Genomic DNA, 25,052 nt, shown 5'->3' on the forward strand with positions numbered 1-25,052 from the left:
CGATAATGACGGACGAACATCCCCGCAGCCGGAGCCAGCACCGCGAGCTCCCATTACTTCCCATCAAATTAAACCAGTGCTCAAATTAAGGGACTCCGCATCCCTTGACTGACGCCCGCCACTACCCACTACCCAGTCTCTCGCCAAGTCGCTGCATGCACCACGAATTGGCCGAGCTCCTGCCTGCCTGCCGACGCTGGGACGCTACGTTTTCGCTGCGCAGCGTAATGGGCCTTGAAATTATCCACACGTGCCCCTCCGTTACAAAAAAACAACAACAACTTAGTGCTACAGAGCAGTTCCACCACACCAATAAACAGATTAACATTTTATTATTCCTTTGTTTTCAATTAAAGGTTCACGGAAAAGTCGTTTTCATTTTCTAGCCTACGTAACAAACGTGCTATTGTTGGCAGACAGAGACCACGTCTAATGTGCAACGCAGCTCACTTTCTACGTTGCAAGCAATGGCTATTAAAAAGAAAACCCCACCAGTATCTTTAGTGCAAAGTATTGCAAATGCTTGACCTAGTTACTACAACTGTATTCAATTGCCAAGCACCGCTCTATGGCTAAGGAATACCGGACACATAGCGACGTGCCTCGCAGGGGAACGGCACCGTGAACTTAACAAATTCCTTGAATAAGCCACCTCGGGCCAAAAAAAAAAAGACCTCCATTGTACACGGGCAACCTTGTCCGTTTACACATTGTACAAGTCACTATATATATATGCAACTCAATTATAATTGTACAGTATTACGATCAGTCGAAAAATAATCTGCCCGAACTGACGTAAGCTACAGTGATTGTATTGATGTCGATTTGTGTTTGTGCAATATTATCGATTTCTCACGTGGAACAGCTTTTTTTGCTCCCATTTCTATAGGCTCCATTGCTGTAATTGATTTTATTTGGTTTGCTTTTATCATTTCGGTGACCCCCCCCATCTCCCCTCCCCGGTCACTCTTGCGCATGAGAGGATATCCTGGCCTCGTTGAGTTCTCACCTGGTTAAACAAAATAAACTTGAAAGTTGAACCACCTACAGCGGGCTACAGGAAGCGATTGCCATGACCATAGGAGTGGAAGCAGTGCATCCACCCTCACTGTTATCTGCCGTGTGATGGCCAAAAGCAGAGAAGGGAGTTAAGACTCACTGTGGGTTATAGGTCAGCCTAACCTCACAATGCCTCACTTACCCACTATTAACCAGCCAATGACGGTGCCCCATTGTGTAGCTGTTGGCGGTTGGGTGATTGTCGAAGAGTCGGTACCACTTGCTGTCTCGTTAGAACTTAGCACAGGGTCTGGATGCTGCATCCTGTGACTCACGATTTGAAGGCGACCCATCGCCCGTCCGACTGCGGCTGGCCGAGGCCGCAGGCTCGTGCCGACAAGAGCGGCGGCTCAAGTTCACCGGCGATCACTCGGAGCTGTGTGCTTTGTGGAAGATGCTGTCGGCACGGTGAGGCAAGACCCACGATTGTCCGCGTCTTTGCTTAGCGGGTTGCGAAAGAGTTCACAAACCAATTCTGAGCGGAGGTAAATAAAGTACTGTGCACTTCCTGCGTACACGTTGGCCCATAGGCGCGCATGTACCAGAATACATTTCAACGGTTAGAGAAAGAGAACAAGCCACATTACCAAAACACAGATCAGCAAGTGTCGTGTTCAGAGAGTAAACAGCATATAAACATTTGAATAAAGACCTCTGTGACAGCGTGTGTGATTTCCTCTTCCAAGGATTTAGCCGCCAATCTAAACGAAATAAACCACGTAATTGATGGCTCTGCAACGCCTTAATTAGGTGTTCACAAAAAAAAACGGTCACAAATTATACGGCGGCACAAAGGTACTGCCGTCGACATGACCAAACAACTGCAGGTTGGAAAGTGTAGCTACAAGATCGATCCAACGGTCAATACGACTAATTGCTTCAACTCTAATCCAGGGGATGTCAGACTCGTGTGGAGGCACAGGGGCGCCTGGGGATGAACACAGAATGGGGTATAGTCGTATGCATGCGTGTACGTTGAATTTCTTTCGCACCGTACATAGCCGATCGTGCTCATCGGAGGTGCAGGGGAAGCACAACAAACCTAACACAAAAAGCAGCTCTAAAAAAAATTAGTTTTCAATCTAGATGATTTTAAAGTGCACAGCTACAGTGGCTTCCTAATATCGGAAAGGAAGAGCGTTCCAGACGGCCGCAGAAGCGCATCCGAAAGCGCGCGGTGTAGCGACCGCCTTTTGTTTGACCGTTATCCAAAAGCCGCTGCTGTGAGGATGACCGGAGTTTGCATGATGGTTTATGCTGATTGATAAAGTATAGCACACTCAGCTATGCTTATTTAGCAGATGCGTTCGCGAACGTGGCCGTGCAGATCTCCGAGTGTTACTTCAACCTCTACTGAAGGGCAGGTTGTTACTTACACATGCACAAGCCCAATACCCTTCTACTGACAAGTCTTGAGACTCGGTGTGGCATTTCCAAATAACTGAATGAAACGACGTTGCTTAGTACAGTACATGCGGGCAACAGAGTTTGTGTAAGTGTAAGGGTACACTGGGGGGGGGGCGGGGGGGTTGGGGGGGGCGAGGTGACCCACCACCACGACAACAACGCCGGCAACAACCAGCATGAGCAGGAGCGGCGCAGGGCGGCACTACGAGGAGCACAGCACCGAGCGCTCCAGAGCGAAGTCGTACGCGTAGCTCTTGAGGCTCTCATCGGCTTGGCTCAGCTGCACGAAGACGGAGGACGGCGGGTCCTGCTGCCCCTGCCGGCCCAGCTGGTAGCGTGGCGCCAGCGAGAAGGGAACTCCGTGCAGCCAGCTCAGCGGGTGGGCGGCCTCGCCGCTCTGTTGGGCAGGGCCGCCGCCGGCGGCGGCCGTTGCGCCTCCCGTTGCCGCCTGCCCCGGCTGAAAAATATAATAACGTTGGAATACGGAGGGGTCAAGTGAGGTCATATATTAAGTCAGGTCAAGCACGGGACACACTGCAATAATTTGGACGTGTGATCCTGATGAATGGTGACCGGCTGCAAAGACGGTGATGGAGGGGAACACTAGACCACGAATTTGATTGGGATGTCAAACGTCAACCGCTGCATGGGATGGAAGAAGCTGCCTTGGTTGAAAAACGCAGTGACGGAGAGAGAAAAGTGGAAAGAGATGTCGGTGAAAGGAAACGGTCAGGCCCCCAAAGGCCTAAAAGACTGCGGGGCGAGAGGAAGACAATGAAGATGCCACTTGAAGACAGCAACCAACCAAGAGAGATCGACATGCAACTGAGCAATATACATCTACCTGGGCAGGGTGGTGGATAGAATAGTCTAGACTCAGCTACAAGTATGATCATATGACCCAGGTCAAAGAATGAACAGCAACTTCACCTCCCCACTGCCAGTCAATGGTAACATGAGCAATAATACCAGCTTTGAACACTTCCTTCTGCTCCCCACTTATTACCAGGGCAGTTAATACACTGGAGGAAAAAAAGGATCGACTCATTGGTTCTTTGGATTCAAACCGATTACAAAAAACACGTTTACATCAACGTTGTGGGGTCAGCAATACTTCTTATAGTCTTAACCTAAAAAGTGAGTCACCATTTTGCAACATTATAAATGTGAGATGTGCATCATCTGCCACTCTGTAGGAACCTGACATTGCGTGACAGCTCCTGAGACAATATTGCAATGACTAAACTTACATAACTGTGGGAATCGGGGCACGCATCACAAAGTCTTTAACAAAATAAATTGGTTTAACTCTTATGGACGATAGTAGCATTCCTCTAACCACACTCTCGTGCATGCGGCATTCCATTTCAGTTTTCCACGATTCATTTCTCATTTGGCACAAGCGGCCGGAACGAATTTAAATGTACGTCCTGTCGAGGAGATGCAGTGATGAAATAAGCTCGTACACAGGCGTTAGGTGGAATGGGGAGGCTTTCATCCAGCAGGATAATTTGCCTGCTGCTGCTGCTGCTGCTGATGATGATGATGATTATGATGATAGCGACTTGTAAATGTGGTCCCATCCATGCTGTGATCCAGGCTTACCAGGTTTTCTGAGTGCCTGAGTCAGGTGTGGCCAATGTCATTCCATGCCAATCCCACAACACAAAAACTCGCACTCAATGGCCACACCTGTCGAAGTTATCTATGTAGCAAACTCCGGTTTGAGCTGAGTACAGGCTGCAGAGAGCCGCTTTTTCCGGTTCTGATTCAGCCGATCTCATTAGGTTCAAATGTATCATCAAAGCAAGGTTGCTTGCATTGATAATTGCCACCAAAGAGTAATCACTCCAGAAGAACTTGGACCGTGAGGGGAGCTGACTACAAATAAACAAAACAGCGTAATGGAAATCTATAGTGTACGTTGCAATTAATGGTAACGTTTGGAATATCACTGCAAAGATATGCATGCATAGAAGTAAAATTACTTTTCGTGGGTATAGGCTGACCGTTGTGGGTTATTGAAATATGTCGGGGGTTGAAGTCCAGGCGGTAAGTGCATAAAGTCGACCATGTACTTGCCTGCTATAAATCATTTACAAGATTTATTTTCGGGCCCCCTTAAATTATATCCCCAGTGCGACGTAGTGAATTGCTCGACTGACACGTTACATTTTTTCACGATTCATGTTACTTCATGAGGACTATTGCAGAGGTAAACTATACGCCGTGGAATAAATCAACGTATCAACATTATCGGCACGCTACATTTTCTCATCACGTGGTGCGCGGAACTGTTTATAAAAATGGAATAAACAGGGGAGACCGCTCAGTGGGGAGAAAATATTTTTCTGTTTTATGTTTTCACATGCCACCACTGTTTGTTCACGTCTTCGAGCCTTTGAACACGTGGGAGATCAATAGCTCCATTCAGGGAGCCAGTTCTGCCTGTGCTCTGTCACAGTGATAACACTTGACAAATGAATGGCAAAGTCCAGTTCCCTTAGACTCCACAAGGGTCGGGGTGTAGGCGGAGGAAAAAAAAGTGAGGGTAAACCCCCCCCCCATCTTCCCTAATGAAACAGAATTGGTCTGTGGGCTTGGGAGGCAAGACTTCAAGAATGTGTGCAAAGGTTTCTCCTTTACAAGGAGAAGGACACGGGGGGGGGAGGGGGAATGCATCAACTCACGATTAATGTCTGGAAAACGAAACCCGTGGTCGACAACACTTACAGGCTCAAAAGCGGCTGCCGTTGGGCAATGTGGGGTCAAGTGAGCGAGGCGTTACCTGACCTCGCCTCCAACCTGTTGGGCCCACGTGAGCAGCATGACGGATAACGCCGGCCCGTCGGGGCAGTTCCGCCCAGTGGGCGCAGGGCCTCGTTAAGTGGCCTGGTCCAGGATTCTGGGAGCTCACGGTCTCCAAGTGACCCGACACCCCCACCGACATTTTGTTCACGTGGGAGGGGGTGGTGGGGGGGTGTTACACGTCTGGCAAAGTTGTGGTTTGTTGTTTTGGTGTTAGCCAGCGCTTTTTTACGGAGTACCACCCACACAAAGAAAACAGTCACTCCTTGTCTAAGCAATCCCCCAGCAGCCATATGAGTACAGGGTCATGCGTGCTTGCTTAGGCAGGCCAGGTCACGATACAGTATTTGCATGCAGTGCATTGCACTGCGTGTGCTTTGCTCATGGCTGGATGGAATCATGAGCAGTAATCCTCTTTGCATTCTGCTTTGAGGTAAGGATAATAACACAGAAATGTTGTTTGCAAAAAAAACACATTTTTTTACGATTAAAGCTTCAGCCACGTGCAGTTATGTATAACATGGCACTGAATTATGCTTTGTTTTGGTTGAGCTTGGTGACATTGTGGGCATATGGCCAACATTCGAATTGATTGACTTTAAATAATTATTAACTCCCTTCACATGAGAGGTAAAAACAAGCTGCAATTTTTTTAAAGGTGGATTAAAGTGTGTTCTTAAACTAGGTTTCTAATTTGATGAATGGCATTAGAGCCTGCTAATGTCAAAGGAATGTTATTGCTGCTTCAGTATTTCAAGCACCACAAGCGCTGTTTTTGTGTATATAAAAGTAGATCTTAAAACCAACTCTGGATTCCTTATTTATAAACACCGTGCAAGGGAGTGGTGGTGGCGGCACAGATTGTGTGTGCGCACTGCCCTATGAACCCGGGAACCTGAGCTCAACGCCCAGTCACGGTTAACATCAGCGGCAAGTGATATTCGAACCGGTCCCGGGACCTCCACCCCTTAACCAACCTGCATTGACATGCACGGTAAAGTAAGGTCAAAATCCCACACGGCTGACAAGGGATGGGGAGGCTTTCATCGAGCGGTGGGTTGACAGAGAGCTGACCACTATTATATACCACTGCAACAAAGCTCTTGAAAAAAAACCCCAACCCTTCTGCCTCTCTCATTCTCCCGAGCAGGGAGAGCAAGCGGCAGAGCAAGACCTCAAGGGCCATAGCCCCCATCAGGCCTGTTTATCAGGCTTCTAGGGTTTAGAGCAAGTGTCAGGACAAACATAGAGATCACGCGCGCCCGTGACTGGAATGCAGAGTCGGAGCCGCACACAAGGCAGCTGGACCGGTCCGCCACCGTGCTAGCACAAGCGTCTGATGGGCCGTCGTGCCTGCCACAGCACGGGGTTTGTAATGCTAAGCAGCGTCTGCGAATTGACTCGCGGTTATAAATAATGCTCAAACCTGCACGAGCCCCAGTGAGGACGAGCGGCGACACGGATCGGTGACCGCCGAAGGCGGTCGGATTGCAGAACCTACTGGGACATCTGTGAAAAAGAGCTTTATTGCTCATCGGATTCCTCCAGTATAAATTATCGGATTCTGAGAACCTCCTGCCACTCCCCAGCCCCCATCAATGCTAATGTTTTGTGACAATTGCTCTGGGAGCACACTTGCCCCCCCCCATCCCCCCTCCTCCACCTCTTCCCCATACTTCAAGGCACATGCGTAGCATCTGCGGGGATCACGCTCTACAGTTTGGTCATCTTCGGAAATCACCTCTCTGGCTCTGTTGCGCGCTCTCTTTCCCACGTGGGAGCCAGACCCGGCCGCGGGTCAGCAGCTGGCGGAGACGTTGCCCCGGTTAGGCTCGATTGCTCTGCTGGAAATATTTCAATGCCCGAGCAGCTTCTCAAATGTCAGCAGGACTTCAGGGTCCCCGCGGTTATGTTATTGCAGATCGTTTACGTCTATATGTAAAAAGCCTGTTCATTATAACTTTCAAGATATTAATCAGAAATTGTGAGAGAGAGAAAAAATGCAAAGCAATTGACTTTTCAGCTGTAACTTATTTTTACTCAAGAGTGCGTGAAGTCTCCCAAGTAGGAAATGAGTTGATTAAAATCTACGTACTGTAACTTCAACCCGCACTGACCAGCGTGGTGAAGTATCGTCAGATGTCTTTCATGGCCGACAATGTTGTGGAGATGCCTTCATCCAGAAGTGATTGACCAAAGGGCAGTAAATAACAATTATGACCTTTAATTTGTTTTTATTACAAATGTTATAATCAGGGTACATATGGCAAAGATTATACACACTATATGTGCATTACAGTACTGGACATAGTACGCGTGCATGCATGTGCACACATGATATGAATACACATGGCCTACTCAGGCCTGAAGTGATGAAATGGACCAGTGCTCCAGTTTTATCCAGGCGCCATACACGCCACGGACCCCTGGCGGCTATGAATCTGCGTTGATTCTGGCCGCGTTATGGGCCTGAATTTGCGGTTCATGGGGAAAGATGCGCCGAGGTGTAGGAAGCGGACAGATGAAATGCTTGAAAAAAAAAGGCAGTGATGAGAAAAAACCTACGAGAGAGCGGTAATGCACTCCTCCTGTGGCACGGCGGTAATTGGTGGCAGGTAATCCCGTCAAATTCTTGCCGTATGCACAGCACATGCAAGTTGTAAAAAGTAGAGGGGGGGGGGGCGGCCGGGGAGAAACCCCAACAAAATAAGAGCACAATGCCGCTAGTGTGTGGATTGACCCTATGGCATATACTGCCTCCTTAATCAGTAACATGAGGATATATTTATAGCAGGGCACTGCTGCATGGACAGACTCTGCACTGCTCGTGTTGTGTGCGTGTGTGCCGAATTAATCACAGACGCCCCCCACCCCCCCGCCAGCCTCCGGGCACTAAGAATGTGAATCAACTGACACCTGTACATTGTTTACCGTAGAATTCCACCAAGGTGGGTCGGTTTTATTCTCTCCTTCCTAGGCAGGCGGAGCCATCGGTCATTCCCATGGCATGTTAACGTGAAACGTAGCCGGAAGCACGAATAGTTGCTCTTCATTTGGCCGTCCGGTAAGAAAAAAACATCGGAAGCAACGAGACACGTGGCGTTTTACTGGCCAGGGCACAAAAACAGCTGACTGGCGACCGGTGGAGTTGAGGCAAGTGCGAGTGGATAGCGCACTGCGCTATGAAGCCGGCAACTTCGCTTCAACTCCCAGCCGTGGTTTATGTCACAGGCGAGCGATATCTAAAAACCGGTCCGGGGCCTCCCATTCATGAACCCAAACTAACCAGGGTGAAGAAGTATGGTCAAACGGCCCACCACGGCCGACACTGAATGGCGAGGCCTTCATCCAGCAGTGCATTGACAAAGGGCCGTGCCGTATAACTGGCGATAAAAGGATGGGGGGGCACGTGGGGATAATGGTGGGACCAGCTAATGGGCTGGGGTACGAACCTCGCCTTTGGAATGGGTCACACCCTCACGATTTCCAGGAGATTCAAGTAATTATATCGATTAATCGTTACTCTACGATTCAAGAATAATTGTTTTTATATTGTGATTAATAGTAGCACCTCCAATGGCTGCAGAGGTGACGTTTATCCCATTTCGTAAAATATCATCATCGACCAAGATCGACCCACTGTTGGATGAACGCTATACACATCAAATACCTCGATTGTTGGACTATAAAACTATTTTATAATTTACCAGGTAAGGCCCACTGAGCTATTAAGCTATTTTTCAGAAGTGACCTGGCCACAAATGATAGCTCAACAAAGTGGCTTATCACGCGGAAATTTAGAGCAGCCAAATGAATCTAAACGCACGTTTCTAAATGTGGAGGGGAAAAAAAACAGAGAACCCGGACAAAAATCCACGCGACCATGGGGAGAGTGACACGCAAACTCCAAATATACAACAGGCGTCAGGCTCGGGATCGAACCTACGAACTCCTGCAAACCAGGCGAAGTAGTTAACATCTCGCCACCGCGGCACATATCATGTGAGCTTGACAATATGTACGTATTTAATTAAATGATGCATTATTCCACCCTTGGTTAGCGTGAGCACATGACCCGTCCTGCTTGGCACGGGGGTCTGTTTGAAACCTGGGCGTTGGCCCACTGAAAGTTCCACGTAGCCAAACAAAAATCACATGAGGCTCGCAGGGCTGAGTGCACTGCGTGACTCTCTCCCAGCTCGGAGCTTTGATGTTGCCTTTCATTTTAAAGGAATTGCCTAACTAAATCATACGCAAATTTTGACCCTATTATGAAACACGTGATATCTACAAAGAGGGGGAACAGTTGCTTTTTGTTGCTGAAGTCCTTAGTCCGCTACGATGAAGCTGAGGCGGAGTATAAAATAATTGATTCCCGCAGATAGTTTCGTGGCATCGTTCGAATTCCAAGAACCACTACTTCTGTGCCCTCCGCAGATGGCTTTTGTAAGATTATAATTCAACTTAAAAACATCAACCAGTCACCTTTACATTGCATATTGTGTACGAGTACATTAATTGTTCAATTATTTCATCTTTTATGAGAGCAAATATGTTGAACAAATATTACTGGTAGGAACCTCCTGGTTACACCAGCCCACAGGGGATTATTGTGTCCGTCCGTCCGTCGTGCAAGGAGGGGCTGGGTGGGGAGGGGAGGGTGGGGAGGGGCTGGGTGGGGAGGGTGGGGCTGGGTGGGGGATGGGAGGGGTGGGGCTGAGTGGGGAAGGGCTGGTCACCCCGTGGTGCCCTTATAAAACTCAACATTTAACCTACTCACGCCGGCTTGTGCCCGCCCTCACAATCGGGCATATTTGCGGAATACACCACGCCGCCGTTGACCCTGGCCATTGACCGAGCAACCCAACGTTCCTACCAGCTCCCTCCGCAGGAATGTGTTAATAAATGTATTTAATACCTTTTCAAATATATAAATGGTAATACTTTATACTGTTAGGTGCAGACCTAAAACAGGCTGGACATTGAAATGATCGCTCATAATTTACAATGTTGAACTGCACTACGAAAGCTGGCACCCTGAGTCTGACTCCCAACTATGGCGAACATCACTCGTGATATCTGAACTGGTTCTGCTCCTAAGAAGATGGTTCTGCTCCCCTAACAACCACTACACCCAACCCTCAAGCAGGCATCTTAAAGTCTGACCAAACAACCTGGATTCTCAAAGGAGTATGGGGAAGGCTTCGTCCAGTAGTTGATTGATAAAGAGCTATAAATTATAATCTTATCGTTAATAAATTCCCAAGTTCAGCAGTGCTTGCAGAGTAACTATTTTGCTACGTCGAGCACTTTTTTCTGCAACTCTTTTCACATCGTTACCAATGTTCATCGGTTTCTACAGACGTTCTCCCGAATGTGTCCTAATAGGCAACCCAAGAAACTAAGGGGCATTGGTGTTCGGTGGTACGGTGGGGGTACGGATGCTGTAATTTTCTCTGCTGCCAAACAGAACGCTTAGCACTCTTTCTCTTGGCTCCCCCCGGAGGTGCCTCGCCTCCGACAGGCCCCAGTATATAACCCCGACAGGGCGATTCCTCAGGCTAATGAATGGCCTGGCCCCTGTGCGAGGCCCGACTTGCTGCGTAATTACAAATCAATCACCCGGCATCGATGCTCCGCTCACGCAAAAGGGTGCATCCCATTGAGAGGAGTACTGATGCGACAATAAATTTGAAAAACGATGCAACGCTGTGCCCTTTTCCTGAATCCACGGCCGTAGCTTGGAGGTGACTGGCGCAGCAGTTAAGAATTTTTGATCCTTAATTCCTCAATCAAAGAAAGTTCCAAGTGAAAGCGGCTGATTGCGGTCGATGGCACAACGCCAAATTCAGTCGAGGCACGCATCGGACATGTGACTGAGATGAACCGCTGTTAAACGACCAAGAAACAATAATGATTGTGACCTATAAGCAAACAGCTGAAAGCAAAAATAATAATAATACGCACTGGGTAATTTTTCTCAAGAAAAGCAAAAGCACATTTTTAACCACTATAACTTTCTAAGACGAAAAAAAAAACCTTGATAAATAACGACCGCGTGTTTTTTTAAGGGAGCCATTCAAGAACTGCTGGTTTTGATTTTATGACTCGTGGAATGCTGACCAGACGTTTGCGAGTGCGCGTGCCCGAGCTCGGGTTGCACAGGGCCTTCGCTCTGCCCACCGACATCTGCCGATGCAGGTTGTCCCCGCCAACGCAGCACACAAGCCAGCTGGGCGGCGGGGGGCACACGGGCCAAGCAGCCGCTGCCCCCTCCAACCCCCTCCACCCACCCTCCAAAAAACAACAAAGACAAAGATCCCCCGTATAGCCTGTAACAGTGTTGGGGGGGAAGGGCTGTTAGCGGGCACCTATGAAGGCCTGGCACGGCACACGAGGGGAGTGGGTGGCCAACACCATGCCCGGCCGCCTTTGTCTCCCCAGCTGTGATGTTTACATACCACACACTATGTACTCATTTGAGGCTGAGTCGACCTAGGGGAGGCCCAGGACCGGTTCAGATAATCGTTACTGGTGTTGGCCACGAGCGGGAATGGAACTCGGGACGCCGGGTTCGTAGCGCAGCTGCGGTAACCACTGCACTACCGTTCCCCCTTCATACATGCGCACGCACGCACTCGGCTTTCATTTATCCAGTCAGAAGCCGTACGCCGTAAACGAGCGGCGTTTAAAGCCTGGCAGTACAAATGGAATGGCACAAAGATTAAACGCAATTCTTGTATACTCTTTGGTTCTTTCGGTAAAGTCACGTAGGTAGAAAAAAAAATCACGACGTTTCGATCGCAACACAAGCGGTCGTCCTCAGGCGGAAAAAATAATCCAGCAGTGGAACTGCTGTGGAAAGCTTCAAATCAAGACAGTCCTTGTATTTATTTAGTTCTCTTCCATTTGGTGAGATGTTTACTAGAAAAGAACAAGGAAAGGGAAAATGCTATAAATGAAACGCCGCCATGGTTGTTATTCATCTTGAAGCGAGTTTTCACGGAGAAGACGGGCACTGGTTGTTGGCACTGCTCTCTTGCATAAGAATGCTCCTGTTAAAAAAGAAATATGCTTGCTTATCCCAAATGATAACATTGAGATCAATGTCCCCATTGGCTTTGCAGTTAGTATGGTGTGCACGGCGCATATGCCGTATCTTAGGAAAGTTAAATGCCCCACGATAACAGCCCAATCCTTCTTTGCGCCATGCAATCCATCGTGTATAGGAGTGCACCGTTTGTCATTTGTGCTGCTGGCAAGCAACACATGTTCAGACAGGAACGCATTTTAAGTTCAGGGCAATTTGAGTATTTAACCACGTACGAGGCCGTTTGACGAATAGCTTCTGTGCAGGGCGCGACTTACATATGCTGAGAATGCGTGCGCGTTTGTGTGTGCGTGCGATCAAGTACAATGCACAAAGATGCGTGGTCATTTTTACGTGGTCATCATTTTCAATTGTTAAATACTTATTCTGGAACAATGCAATTCTTGGTATATCCTTTGTCTTTGTGGGCCAATAACATTTGTACTTTACAGAGCATGCCAGCCGTCTTTGTCGGTGATAAGGATAGGAGGGATAAAAAGTGTTTATAGCCTGTGGAGGTTGTCCCTTCATATTTGAGAAGATTAACTGTGACTCACCTGAGCAGCATACAAGGGAGGCGGGTACAAATGTGCAGGCGTTGCCTGTCCTGCAGATCCCGCAGCAGCTGATGCATCTCCTGCGCAGGGAAACGTATATTTTGATCAGGTTCAGTAGTTCATAGTAAAGCCAATGATAGCAGCCACAAGAAGATGACATGTAACACTGAGCACATGAGCTCAATTTTATACTGGTAGGAACCTCCTGGTTACACCAGCCCACAGGGGATTATTTTGTCCGTCCTTCCTGCATCCAAAAATGGGAGGGGTGGGGCTGGGTGGAGAGGGGAGGGTGGGGAGGGGCTGGGTGGGGAGGGTGGGGCTAGGTGGAAAGGGGAGGGTGGGGAGGGGCTGGGTGGGGATGGGAGGGTGGGGAGGGGCTGGGTGGGGAGGGTGGGGCTGGGTGGGGGGTGGGAGGGGTGGGGCTGGGTGGGGAGGGGCTGGTCACCCCGTGGTGCCCTTATAAAACTCAACGTTTAACCTACTCACGCCGGCTTGTGCCCGCCCTTACAGTCGGCCATATTTGCGGAATACACCACGCCGCCGTTGACCCTGGCCATTGACCGAGCAACCCAACGTTCCTACCAGCTCCCTCCGCAGGAATGTGTTTAAATACAATTCTGCAAGATTTGGGAACATTTTTTTAATTATCACGGTTGCCGAGTGCAGCCCAAAAGGCCCAAAATGCCAAGTGACAAGCAACAAACAGCACTGTTGAAGGCACAATAGATGAGAACGTATATGTTTCTTAAACTGACCAATGTTGTAAGAAGTTAGGAAGAGCGACCATGGGATGGGATTCCAAAGTGAAGCAGAGTGAAGGAAAAACGCAGAATGTGTTTTGACCTGCAGTACGGTGTTTGAAGACAGCATGGAGAAGATGGAACGATCAAAATGATCAAGTCCTCAACATGGGTGGAGGATTTAACGAGTGAAGTTCGTAGTAGAAGCAACAGATGAGTGATCAGGAGCAAAAGTGCTATTATTTTTTAATAAAGTTTGTACTTTAAATTTAAATTATGATTTCAGAATGGGAAAATAAAATTGTTGCAGGTGGTCATGGAAATTAATCAACATTGGTTTCATTTATTTGCATGGCACGTTGGAATACTATAGGCTAAGATATTCCAGGGCCTGTGCCAGGAACAGACATGGGGGAGTAGCAAAGACTCTCATCAATAAACTTAACAAAAAATATCTGTGCAAAGCCAGGACGCACAGTAACATGTGGAACGTGGGTTTTTTTTGGTTTAAAACACCCATGCCACAGAGAGCAAAGTGCTACCATAAAAACAATCTAATTGGCAATAAACACACGTGTTTAGAAACATGTAAACATATTTAAGCTGGTCAACCTCCCAGTGTAATTCCTGAGCTGAACCAAAATAAAATTATTTCCATCGACAAAAAAAGTGATACCTTTAACCTTTTGCAATAAGAATGTATTATTATTATTTAACACATTCCACACGCAAACTAACATCATGAATTATTGTATGAGGTGGATGGCACCACCACCTTGTTCGCAGGAAGAGGTGAATGAAGAGGCTGATGTAAATCGCGTGACCACAGGTGCGGCCGCATTCAAACCACACTCACCCAGTCTCTGGCGGCTGGCATCGAGTTTATCGGAAAATCCTTACCTCGGCAATGTATCAGATCTAAGCAACGAAAACCCACCGCTCTCTGGGCAACACACCTCGGGCGGCTGGTGTTTACAGAACAACACTGCTCTGGCGGTTCCCAGAGCCGTCCAGAGGGTGGGTGGAGGCAGGGGGCTGCAGAAAAGAGGGCATTTTGCCCCGGGCCTCACATAAAAAGAGAGCCTCACAACAGGACTCGTTTTTGTTGTTGACACGAATGAAGAAGGGGGGACATCACGTGGCATTCTGCCCCAGGCCTCTGACCCCCAGGCCTCCAAAGACCTCTGGGTTGCCACTGCTACCTGCTCCTTACATGCGGGGAGATTTCCACCCTGGGTTGGGCAATGGTGGCACGACATTGTATGCATTTTTAAGAAATGATAAAGGGTGATCAAAGGGGTCTGTTTACTGCCAGGAGGTTTAGGTTATAACAAAAACAAAACATAACTGTCAAGGCTGTTTTGTACCAAAGCAGTCGTGTCGAGCAATGATTCATCCCACCAGCGAGTCTGTGGATTGTCGTGATACAAAATAACAGTTCAATTGAAGAATCCCCTTTTTTAATCAAAAAATGCCCGGACAAGTTGTATTATATTTTCTCATTTGTGCAATTTTGTTCACGCCATTACCCGAGCTGTAACATTCGGAAGCGATTTCCACGTAACTTCCTTAAACAGTAATCAGTACGCACAATTCAACGGGTGCATCGTGTGTGCAAGAATTAATTTTGAGCAATAAATCAAAAGATTGCATTTTCAAATACCCAATGATTTAACGCTAACTTCAAGTAAAGGCTGAAAAAACCCAAAATATATTCCATTTGAATATTCTCCGCAAAATATGAAAGTGCGAATGAAATGGCACTGCAGGGACATGTCATCGGTCACTCGGGTTTACACTGAAAAGGACAGAAGTGCAGTTCTCCAAAATGGAAGAGGCACAGCGATAATCGCCTTGTAGTGCGTGGCAGGCAGATGGGCTGTCACCTCGCCAGCATGGTGGAAAGGGTGATGTCAGAACGCAAAAGAAGTCTTGTGGCTTCACAGGGCGACACTTAAAGGCACTGCCCTCTGGTGTCTTTTCGGGCTCACGCCAACGCGCTCGGTCTGCTTTACACATGTGAATAACCGTTGCCCTTGGGAAATGTGCAAATGAGTTTGCCGCGGTATAAAGGTAGAGATCCCTCTCTACGTACATGGGGCACCCCGAGGAATATGACAGCAGCCAACGTTGACGACTGAACTTTAGCGATGGGTCCCATTAATGATGAAACCGGTCCGCAGTTGTTTCAGTTTTCACCGCTGCCTATTGGTTGGCAACGTTTATTCAACCGTTTGAGTTGGTGGTCTGAATAACAAAATGGCCGCGCATTCAGTTCTTTTGAGGTGGTGGTCTGGATAAGGCCAAGAGCTTTAGTACATGCAATGCACATCTTTGTTTGCTGATAAAGATGTCGGTCTATTTCACCAAAAGGTAGTGAATATTTGTAAATTTGCACCACATTTGGCACTGTATGTTTACCATGTACTATACCGTCATCTGCATTATAAGACATACATTTCGCCCCCCCCACCCTGTAATTTAAAATAAAAGTTGGATGTGCGTCTCTATAATCCGCTCGGTGTGGGTGTGTGAAACCAGGTGTGTAAAAGTTATTGACACTGGGCACAAATTTGGAGTGTCTAATTTCCCGGTGTGTATTATAATCTCGAGAATACAGTATAAAGGGTGCAAATGTACCAAATGTAATTACCAACTTATTTAGCCATACACATTTTGGGCATGCCACCGGTGACACTGCAGTACTGCCCAATCATGGAAATACGTGCCGTCGATCCGTTACGTCGGCGATGTTTTGTGCCCCTCGCAAAGGTGCAGGACATTCATTCCACGACCTTCCAGGACGTTCCAGGAACCGTTACGTTGGGTGGATCTCGGCGGTATTTCAACTTTCGGCGTGAAGGGGACGGGCATTAAAACTGTCACCCAGCCGCACGAAATGTAGCGTGGGGTCGAAGCGGCAGAGTTGCAAAATGCTGGAGGTGCGTGCAGTTTTCCAGAATATTAAAATGATGTGGGCACCCTCCCCCTCTCCACCGACTGATGCTTGTCTCTCGGAAGATGGGTTTTTGGATAAGTGCTGTGGTGACTTGGCCACACACCAATCTAAACGATTGGCTTTCTTGATAAGGAGACAAATTGATAACATGTGTGCTACCAAACAAAACAAACGAATAAACACACGGCCAGCACTTGCTCGTGTTGTGAAGCGTTAATTAATTACACGGATCTAACGATCTCGTAGTACTCTTTATTTAATACGAAAAGAATAACAACCACATACGATGCATTGTTACAAAATCAGAGCACACATTTTCATTCCGCATTCATTGAAGTCATTCATCATCATCATCATCATTTACCGTCATCAATTTTGCTTTCACCAAATTCACGCATCACAGATTCGCCCCCCCATTGCTCCCCCTCATCTATGTGATTCACCTCGTCTCAACCATTACATTCATACATTGCACCGTTTTTAATTCCCTGTCAAGGCGCTATATAAATGACGTTAAGATAATAAATATAAAGTTAAATAAATTACAGCCCTTTATAAGTCTACTCTTGAATGAATGCCTCCGCACAACTTTGGGCCATGGGGGTTATTTGACCATACTTCACCGTGCCGCTCAACGGGACTTGGTTAAGGAGGACCCAGGACCAGTTTAGGTATCATTCGTCACTGGTGTTAGCTATGGCGGGAGTTGAAGTGAGGTCAGGTTCACAGCGCATTGCGCTAACCACTGTGCCACTGCTCGAACCTACTTGCATGTAAAAGTAAGAAATACACTACAAACAAAGATCCCCCGTTTAGCCTTACCAGACTGTTGGGGCAAGTGCTGTTAGCGAGCACCTATGACGGCCGGCACGGCACACAAGAGGGTGGCCAGCACCACGCCCGGCCGCCTTTGTCTCCCCAGTGGCGATGTTTACTACACACCACGCCAGGTACTCATTGAGGACTGAGTCGATCTAGGGGAGGCCCAGAACCGTTCAGATAATCGTCACTGGTGTTGGCCGTAAGCGGGAATCGAACCCGGGTGGCCGGGTTCGTTGTGCATCGCACTAACCACTACACTACCGCTCCCCACATTGTCAGAAACACATATTGACTGTTTTTGACTTCTGTAATTAAATTGAATGAACGCTCATAGTCCAAGCTGCATATTCACAGGTGCCAGAAACAACACCACACCAAAACAGAGCGTGTATTAACAGAGTGTGCTCGGCAAGTATCTTTTGTCTAATTTGCCTGACGGGGAAAGATCAGAAATGTCCAATTTAAATGTAATGCCCAATCAGGTGGAGGTCAGTTGGGATTTTGCAGAAAACCCTTTCAGCATGCTGCTGCTGCTGCGCACAGAACACGGCGAACAAAACGTCGCGTGTCATCAAGCGGCCGCATCAGGCTCACTCCATACACGATGTCGTCCCATTGAGTCTCACCCAGGAGCACGAAGCCTCCGTCTTCCTTCTCTGTGGTTGCAGGAGCAATGCTGGTCGGTTCTTTGTTTCTCTTTCCGAAAAGACTGGACAGCATCGTGGTCGAACAGAATTGCCTGCAGCAGAAAAGGGAACGCATGATGCGAGTGTGAGCCGGTTACACGGGCATTACATGTGCGTGTAAGCGTACTGTGCACGCTCCACAGATTATGCACGTAAGGCTCTCCTATTATAAAAGCCCAGCGTTGCGTTATATATACATACAATAGAGTCTGTAGTATCTACACGCATTGTCAGGGGGGGCATCAGTGGGGGCGATGGGCAAGGTGCGTAGCGCTAAGAAGCCCTGCGCAGGAGCTAAAATAAGGTGGCCATAGGCCTTTGAAAATTCTAGTATTTTAAAAAAGTCATCGCATTTGATGTCGATTGTCAATGTGTCCGGGTTCTTACTGCTTCTTATTTCCTATTTTTCAGTCACTGTTAGACATCATCCAGTTCGTTTACTTAACCTTGCCAACTCACTCTCAAACGAGACCCTGTTAACATTTGAAACCAGACAGAACTCATTCTCGAATGTTGTACAAGACCCAGCTCACTCTTAAAACCAGACCTATGTTACTTTGAAATATAGCCAAAGATTAATCGTTAAATCACACACAGCTCACTCTTATAGTACGCCAAGCTCACTGTTAAAATAAAACCAGACCAATTTTTCGATTTAAAGCTTTCGTGACTGCAGGGCTTCATATTCTTGGATCTTTCGGTAAAGTCACGTAGAAGGGAAATAATAAAATAATTAAAATAAAACATAAAATTCTCACGACGTTTCGGCCACAACACAAGCAGCCGTCCTCAGGTAAAGAACAGCGCTGTCGGAAAGACAGCGTCCTAATGAACACCGCTAAGCTTGGCAGCGTATTTTTAAGCTGGGTGGGAGGAGCAGAGTGCCTTGACAAAGGAGTTTACACATCAACAGAGGAATTTAGCATATTGACGCTAAAGAACTGCTTCTACCCTACTACCATACAATAAACCGACGTGAAAAAACTAGGTATAAACTACATCAATATAATCATTGTACTCAAAATACTCAACAATAAGCTGAGCTTTCCGACAGCTCTGTTCTTCACCTGAGGACGGCTGCTTGTGTTGTGGCCGAAACGTCGTGAAAATTGTATTACGTTGTATTTTATTATTATTTCCCTTTTACGTTACTTTACCGAAAGATCCAAGAATATAAACCAGACCAAGCTCACTCTTCAATTAGGCCACGCTCACACTTAAACCAGAATCTGCATACTCTTTAAATCAGACCAAGCGTTCTCCTAAACCAAACCCAACTCACTCTCGAATCTTAAACCAAGCTAATTTCCTGAGAACTGCTTTTTGTGTTTAGGCTGCTGTCCTTCCCCCGCATCTCCAATTACCAAGGTTGGCTACGTACGGCGTGAAAGAAGTTCACAATACATTTATACCCAGCCCAATCTTAAACAGAACTCGGCTCATTCTTAAACTAGACGCAGCCACCCCTTAAACCAGAACCTGCTTACTCTTAATCCAGACCACTCACACTTAAACCAGATACGACTCACTCTTAAACCAGGCCCAGAGCACTATTAATTCATAACCAGCTCACTTTGCAGCCTTAAACCAGGCCCCCTTCATATTTCAGATCCAGCTCACTCTTAAACCACACACAGAGCCACACTCTTAACGACACACACAGCTCACTCTTAACTACACACAGCTCACTCTTAACTACACACAGCTCACTCTTAACTACACACACAGCTCACTCTTTAACTACACACACAGCTCACTCTTAACTACACACAGCTCACTCTTAACTACACACACAGCTCACTCTTAACTACACACACAGCTCACTCTTAACTACACACAGCTCACTCTTAACTACACACAGCTCACTCTTAACTACACACACAGCTCACTCTTAACTACACACACAGCTCACTCTTAACCACACACACAGCTCACTCTTAACTACACACAGCTCACTCTTAACTACACACACAGCTCACTCTTAACTACACACACAGCTCACTCTTAACTACACACAGCTCACTCTTAACTACACACACAGCTCACTCTTAACTACACACACAGCTCACTCTTAACTACACACAGCTCACTCTTAACTACACACACAGCTCACTCTTAACCACACACACAGCTCACTCTTAACCACACACAGCTCACTCTTAACTACACACACAGCTCACTCTTAACTACACACACAGCTCACTCTTAACTACACACAGCTCACTCTTAACCACACACACAGCTCACTCTTAACCACACACAGCTCACTCTTAACTACACACACAGCTCACTCTTAACTACACACAGCTCACTCATAACTACACACAGCTCACTCATAACTACACACAGCTCACTCTTAACTACACACACAGCTCACTCTTAACTACACACACAGCTCACTCTTACCTACACACACAGCTCACTCTTAACTACACACACAGCTCACTCTTAACTACACACAGCTCACTCTTAACTACACACACAGCTCACTCTTAACTACACCCACAGCTCACTCTTAACTACACACACAGCTCACTCTTAACTACACACAGCTCACTCTTAACTACACACAGCTCACTCTTAACTACACACACAGCTCACTCTTAACTACACACAGCTCACTCTTAACTACACACACAGCTCACTCTTTAACTACACACACAGCTCACTCTTAACTACACACAGCTCACTCTTAACTACACACACAGCTCACTCTTAACTACACACACAGCTCACTCTTAACTACACACAGCTCACTCTTAACTACACACAGCTCACTCTTAACTACACACACAGCTCACTCTTAACTACACACACAGCTCACTCTTAACCACACACACAGCTCACTCTTAACTACACACAGCTCACTCTTAACTACACACACAGCTCACTCTTAACTACACACACAGCTCACTCTTAACTACACACAGCTCACTCTTAACTACACACAGCTCACTCTTAACTACACACACAGCTCACTCTTAACTACACACACAGCTCACTCTTAACTACACACAGCTCACTCTTAACTACACACACAGCTCACTCTTAACCACACACACAGCTCACTCTTAACCACACACAGCTCACTCTTAACTACACACACAGCTCACTCTTAACTACACACACAGCTCACTCTTAACTACACACAGCTCACTCTTAACCACACACACAGCTCACTCTTAACCACACACAGCTCACTCTTAACTACACACACAGCTCACTCTTAACTACACACAGCTCACTCATAACTACACACAGCTCACTCATAACTACACACAGCTCACTCTTAACTACACACACAGCTCACTCTTAACTACACACACAGCTCACTCTTACCTACACACACAGCTCACTCTTAACTACACACACAGCTCACTCTTAACTACACACAGCTCACTCTTAACTACACACACAGCTCACTCTTAACTACACCCACAGCTCACTCTTAACTACACACACAGCTCACTCTTAACTACACACAGCTCACTCTTAACTACACACAGCTCACTCTTAACTACACACACAGCTCACTCTTAACTACACACAGCTCACTCTTAACTACACACAGCTCACTCTTAACTACACACAGCTCACTCTTAACTACACACAGCTCACTCTTAACTACACACAGCTCACTCTTAACTACACACACAGCTCACTCTTAACTACACACACAGCTCACTCTTAACCACACACAGCTCACTCTTACCTACACACACAGCTCACTCTTAACTACACACACAGCTCACTCTTAACTACACACACAGCTCACTCTTAACTACACACACAGCTCACTCTTAACTACACACACAGCTCACTCTTAACTACACACACAGCTCACTCTTAACTACACACACAGCTCACTCTTAACTACACACAGCTCACTCTTAACTACACACAGCTCACTCTTAACTACACACACAGCTCACTCTTAACTACACACACAACTCACTCTTAACTACACACAGCTCACTCTTAACTACACACACAGCTCACTCTTAACTACACACACAGCTCACTCTTAACTACACACACAGCTCACGCTTAACTACACACACAGCTCACTCTTAACCACACACACAGCTCACTCTTAACTACACACAGCTCACTCTTAACTACACACACAGCTCACTCTGAACTACACACACAGCTCACTCTTAACTACACACACAGCTCACTCTTAACTACACACACAGCTCACTCTTAACTACACACAGCTCACTCTTAACTACACACACAGCTCACTCTTAACTACACACAGCTCACTCTTAACTACACACACAACTCACTCTTAACTACACACACAGCTCACTCTTAACTACACACACAGCTCACTCTTAACTACACACAGCTCACTCTTAACTACACACACAGCTCACTCTTAACTACACACAGCTCACTCTTAACTACACACACAGCTCACTCTTAACTACACACACAGCTCACTCTTAACTACACACAGCTCACTCTTAACTACACACACAGCTCACTCTTAACTACACACACAGCTCACTCTTAACTACACACACAGCTCACTCTTAACTACACACACAGCTCACTCTTAACTACACACAGCTCACTCTTAACTACACACAGCTCACTCTCAACTACACACACAGCTCACTCTTAACTAGACACACAGCTCACTCTTAACTACACACACAGCTCACTCTTAACCACACACAGCTCACTCTTACCTACACACACAGCTCACTCTTAACTACACACACAGCTCACTCTTAACTACACACACAGCTCACTCTTAACTACACACACAGCTCACTCTTAACTACACACACAGCTCACTCTTAACTACACACACAGCTCACTCTTAACTACACACACAGCTCACTCTTAACTACACACAGCTCACTCTTAACTACACACAGCTCACTCTTAACTACACACACAGCTCACTCTTAACTACACACACAACTCACTCTTAACTACACACACAGCTCACTCTTAACCACACACACAGCTCACTCTTAACTACACACAGCTCACTCTTAACTACACACACAGCTCACTCTGAACTACACACACAGCTCACTCTTAACTACACACACAGCTCACTCTTAACTACACACAGCTCACTCTTAACTACACACACAGCTCACTCTTAACTACACACACAGCTCACTCTTAACTACACACACAGCTCACTCTTAACTACACACACAGCTCACTCTTAACTACACACACAGCTCACTCTTAACTACACACAGCTCACTCTTAACTACACACAGCTCACTCTTAACTACACACACAGCTCACTCTTAACTACACACACAGCTCACTCTTAACTACACACACAGCTCACTCTTAACTACACACAGCTCACTCTTAACTACACACACAGCTCACTCTTAACTACACACAGCTCACTCTTAACTACACACACAACTCACTCTTAACTACACACAGCTCACTCTTAACTACACACAGCTCACTCTTAACTACACACACAACTCACTCTTAACTACACACAGCTCACTCTTAACTACACACACAACTCACTCTTAACTACACACAGCTCACTCTTAACTACACACAGCTCACTCTTAACTACACACAGCTCACTCTTAACTACACACAGCTCACTCTTAACTACACACACAACTCACTCTTAACTACACACACAGCTCACTCTTACCTACACACAGCTCACTCTTAACCACACACACAGCTCACTAAGTACATTCACAGCTGTTCGTCTTTACCGCACCGGCGTTCGTTCGCATTGAGACCCCACACACTCCACTGTCACTGGACGTTTCCTTATTTTTATCATTAAGCCGAAGTCCTCACTTGTAAATGACGCCGGGTGAAGTGTTGTCGTAGTCGTCGTGGTTGTCGTGGTGGTGTTTAAGTAGTAAGTAGATGATGAATGTCGTGGTGTGTGTGTGTGTAAGTAGTAAGTAGATGATGAATGTCGTAGTGTGTGTAAGTCGGTGAGCTGCTACGTGAAGGCGGGTGACGCGGGCAAGCCCTGAGCCTCTAAGGGACCGCGGCCACTTTGCTATGTTCAGTTCTTGTTGTGAGTCGCCGTCAACTCGCTGTGGTACTTCATCGCGGACTCCTGGTGGGGAGGGTGGAGGGGGGAATACGCGGACCCCCTTTAGGGGGGTGGGGGCTCCGGGTACCCCCTTGGGGGGGCTAGGCAGACCCCCTGGAGGGGGGGGGCTAGGCGGACCCCCTGGGGGGGGGCTAGGGGGGGGGGCTAAGCGGACCCCCTGGGGGGGGGGGCTAGGGGGGGGGCTAGGCGGACCCCCTGGGGGGGGGGGCTAAGCGGACCCCCTGGAGGGGGGCTAGGGGGGGGGGCTAGGCGGACCCCCTGGGGGGGGGCTAGGGGGGGGGCTAGGCAGACCCCCTGGAGGGGGCTAGGGGGGGGGCTAGGCGGACCCCCTGGGGGGGGGCTAGGGGGGGGGGGCTAAGCAGACCCCCTGGGGGGGGGCTAGGGGGGGGGGGCTAGGCGGACCCCCCTGGGGGGGGGGGGCTAGGCGGCAATGTCCCAGCAGGGGGGTGTACTCAGTCATCGCACGCTGGTGCACACACGTGCACTGATGTACTGCACGGCACATCAGGACTTATTAAAAGAGTGGTCCATTCCTGTGCCACACAGCACGAGCCAAGCAACATAAAGCAAGTGACTTTGTTTGAACATAAAAAAAACACTTTCAAAGTGACACCACGGTTTGATTTTATTTTACATTCAGCGCCGCTGTCATGTCACTTTAAACGTGTTTAGTTTCCCCCTCTTTGACGCGCTGTGTGTACTTAGTTTGTGTGTTGAGTCTGTGTAGTTAATCTGTTGATCGTCTTAGTCTGCTTGCTTGTTATTTTGTTTAGACTTTTACTGGGGCGAGGCTAAATATGGAATCTCGTGTCAGCGTTTTGCGGGTTTGACATCGCGGT

The 25,052-nt window shown here is 47.4% G+C and overlaps 1 protein-coding gene across 1 annotated transcript; it reads right to left on the reverse strand.

Moving 5' to 3' along the window:
- Positions 1–315: 315 nt before the first annotated feature.
- UMAD1 (UBAP1-MVB12-associated (UMA) domain containing 1) lies at positions 316–24,161 on the reverse strand. Its single transcript, XM_078597946.1, has 4 exons — positions 23,946–24,161; positions 18,072–18,184; positions 12,922–13,001; positions 316–2,923 (listed from the first exon to the last, which is right to left on the reverse strand). The coding sequence occupies exons 2-4, from the start codon at positions 18,163–18,165 to the stop codon at positions 2,669–2,671; spliced, it is 429 nt and encodes a 142-aa protein (XP_078454072.1). The 5' UTR covers positions 18,166–18,184; positions 23,946–24,161; the 3' UTR covers positions 316–2,668.
- Positions 24,162–25,052: the final 891 nt, after the last annotated feature.

Source organism: Lampetra planeri, chromosome 10 (assembly GCF_965212315.1).
Source record: "Lampetra planeri chromosome 10, kcLamPlan1.2.h2, whole genome shotgun sequence".
Lineage (NCBI taxonomy): Eukaryota > Metazoa > Chordata > Hyperoartia > Petromyzontiformes > Petromyzontidae > Lampetra > Lampetra planeri.

Coding starts and splice junctions, on each gene's coding strand:
- UMAD1 (XM_078597946.1), bottom strand. CDS start 18,165: ATGCTGTCCAGTCTTTTCGGAAAGAGAAACAAAGAACCGACCAGCATT. Junction 13,002..18,071: donor CGGAGGCTTCGTGCTCCTGG/GTGAGACTCAAT, acceptor TTCCCTGCGCAG/GAGATGCATCAGCTGCTGCG. Junction 2,924..12,921: donor CTCCCTTGTATGCTGCTCAG/GTGAGTCACAGT, acceptor TATATTTTTCAG/CCGGGGCAGGCGGCAACGGG.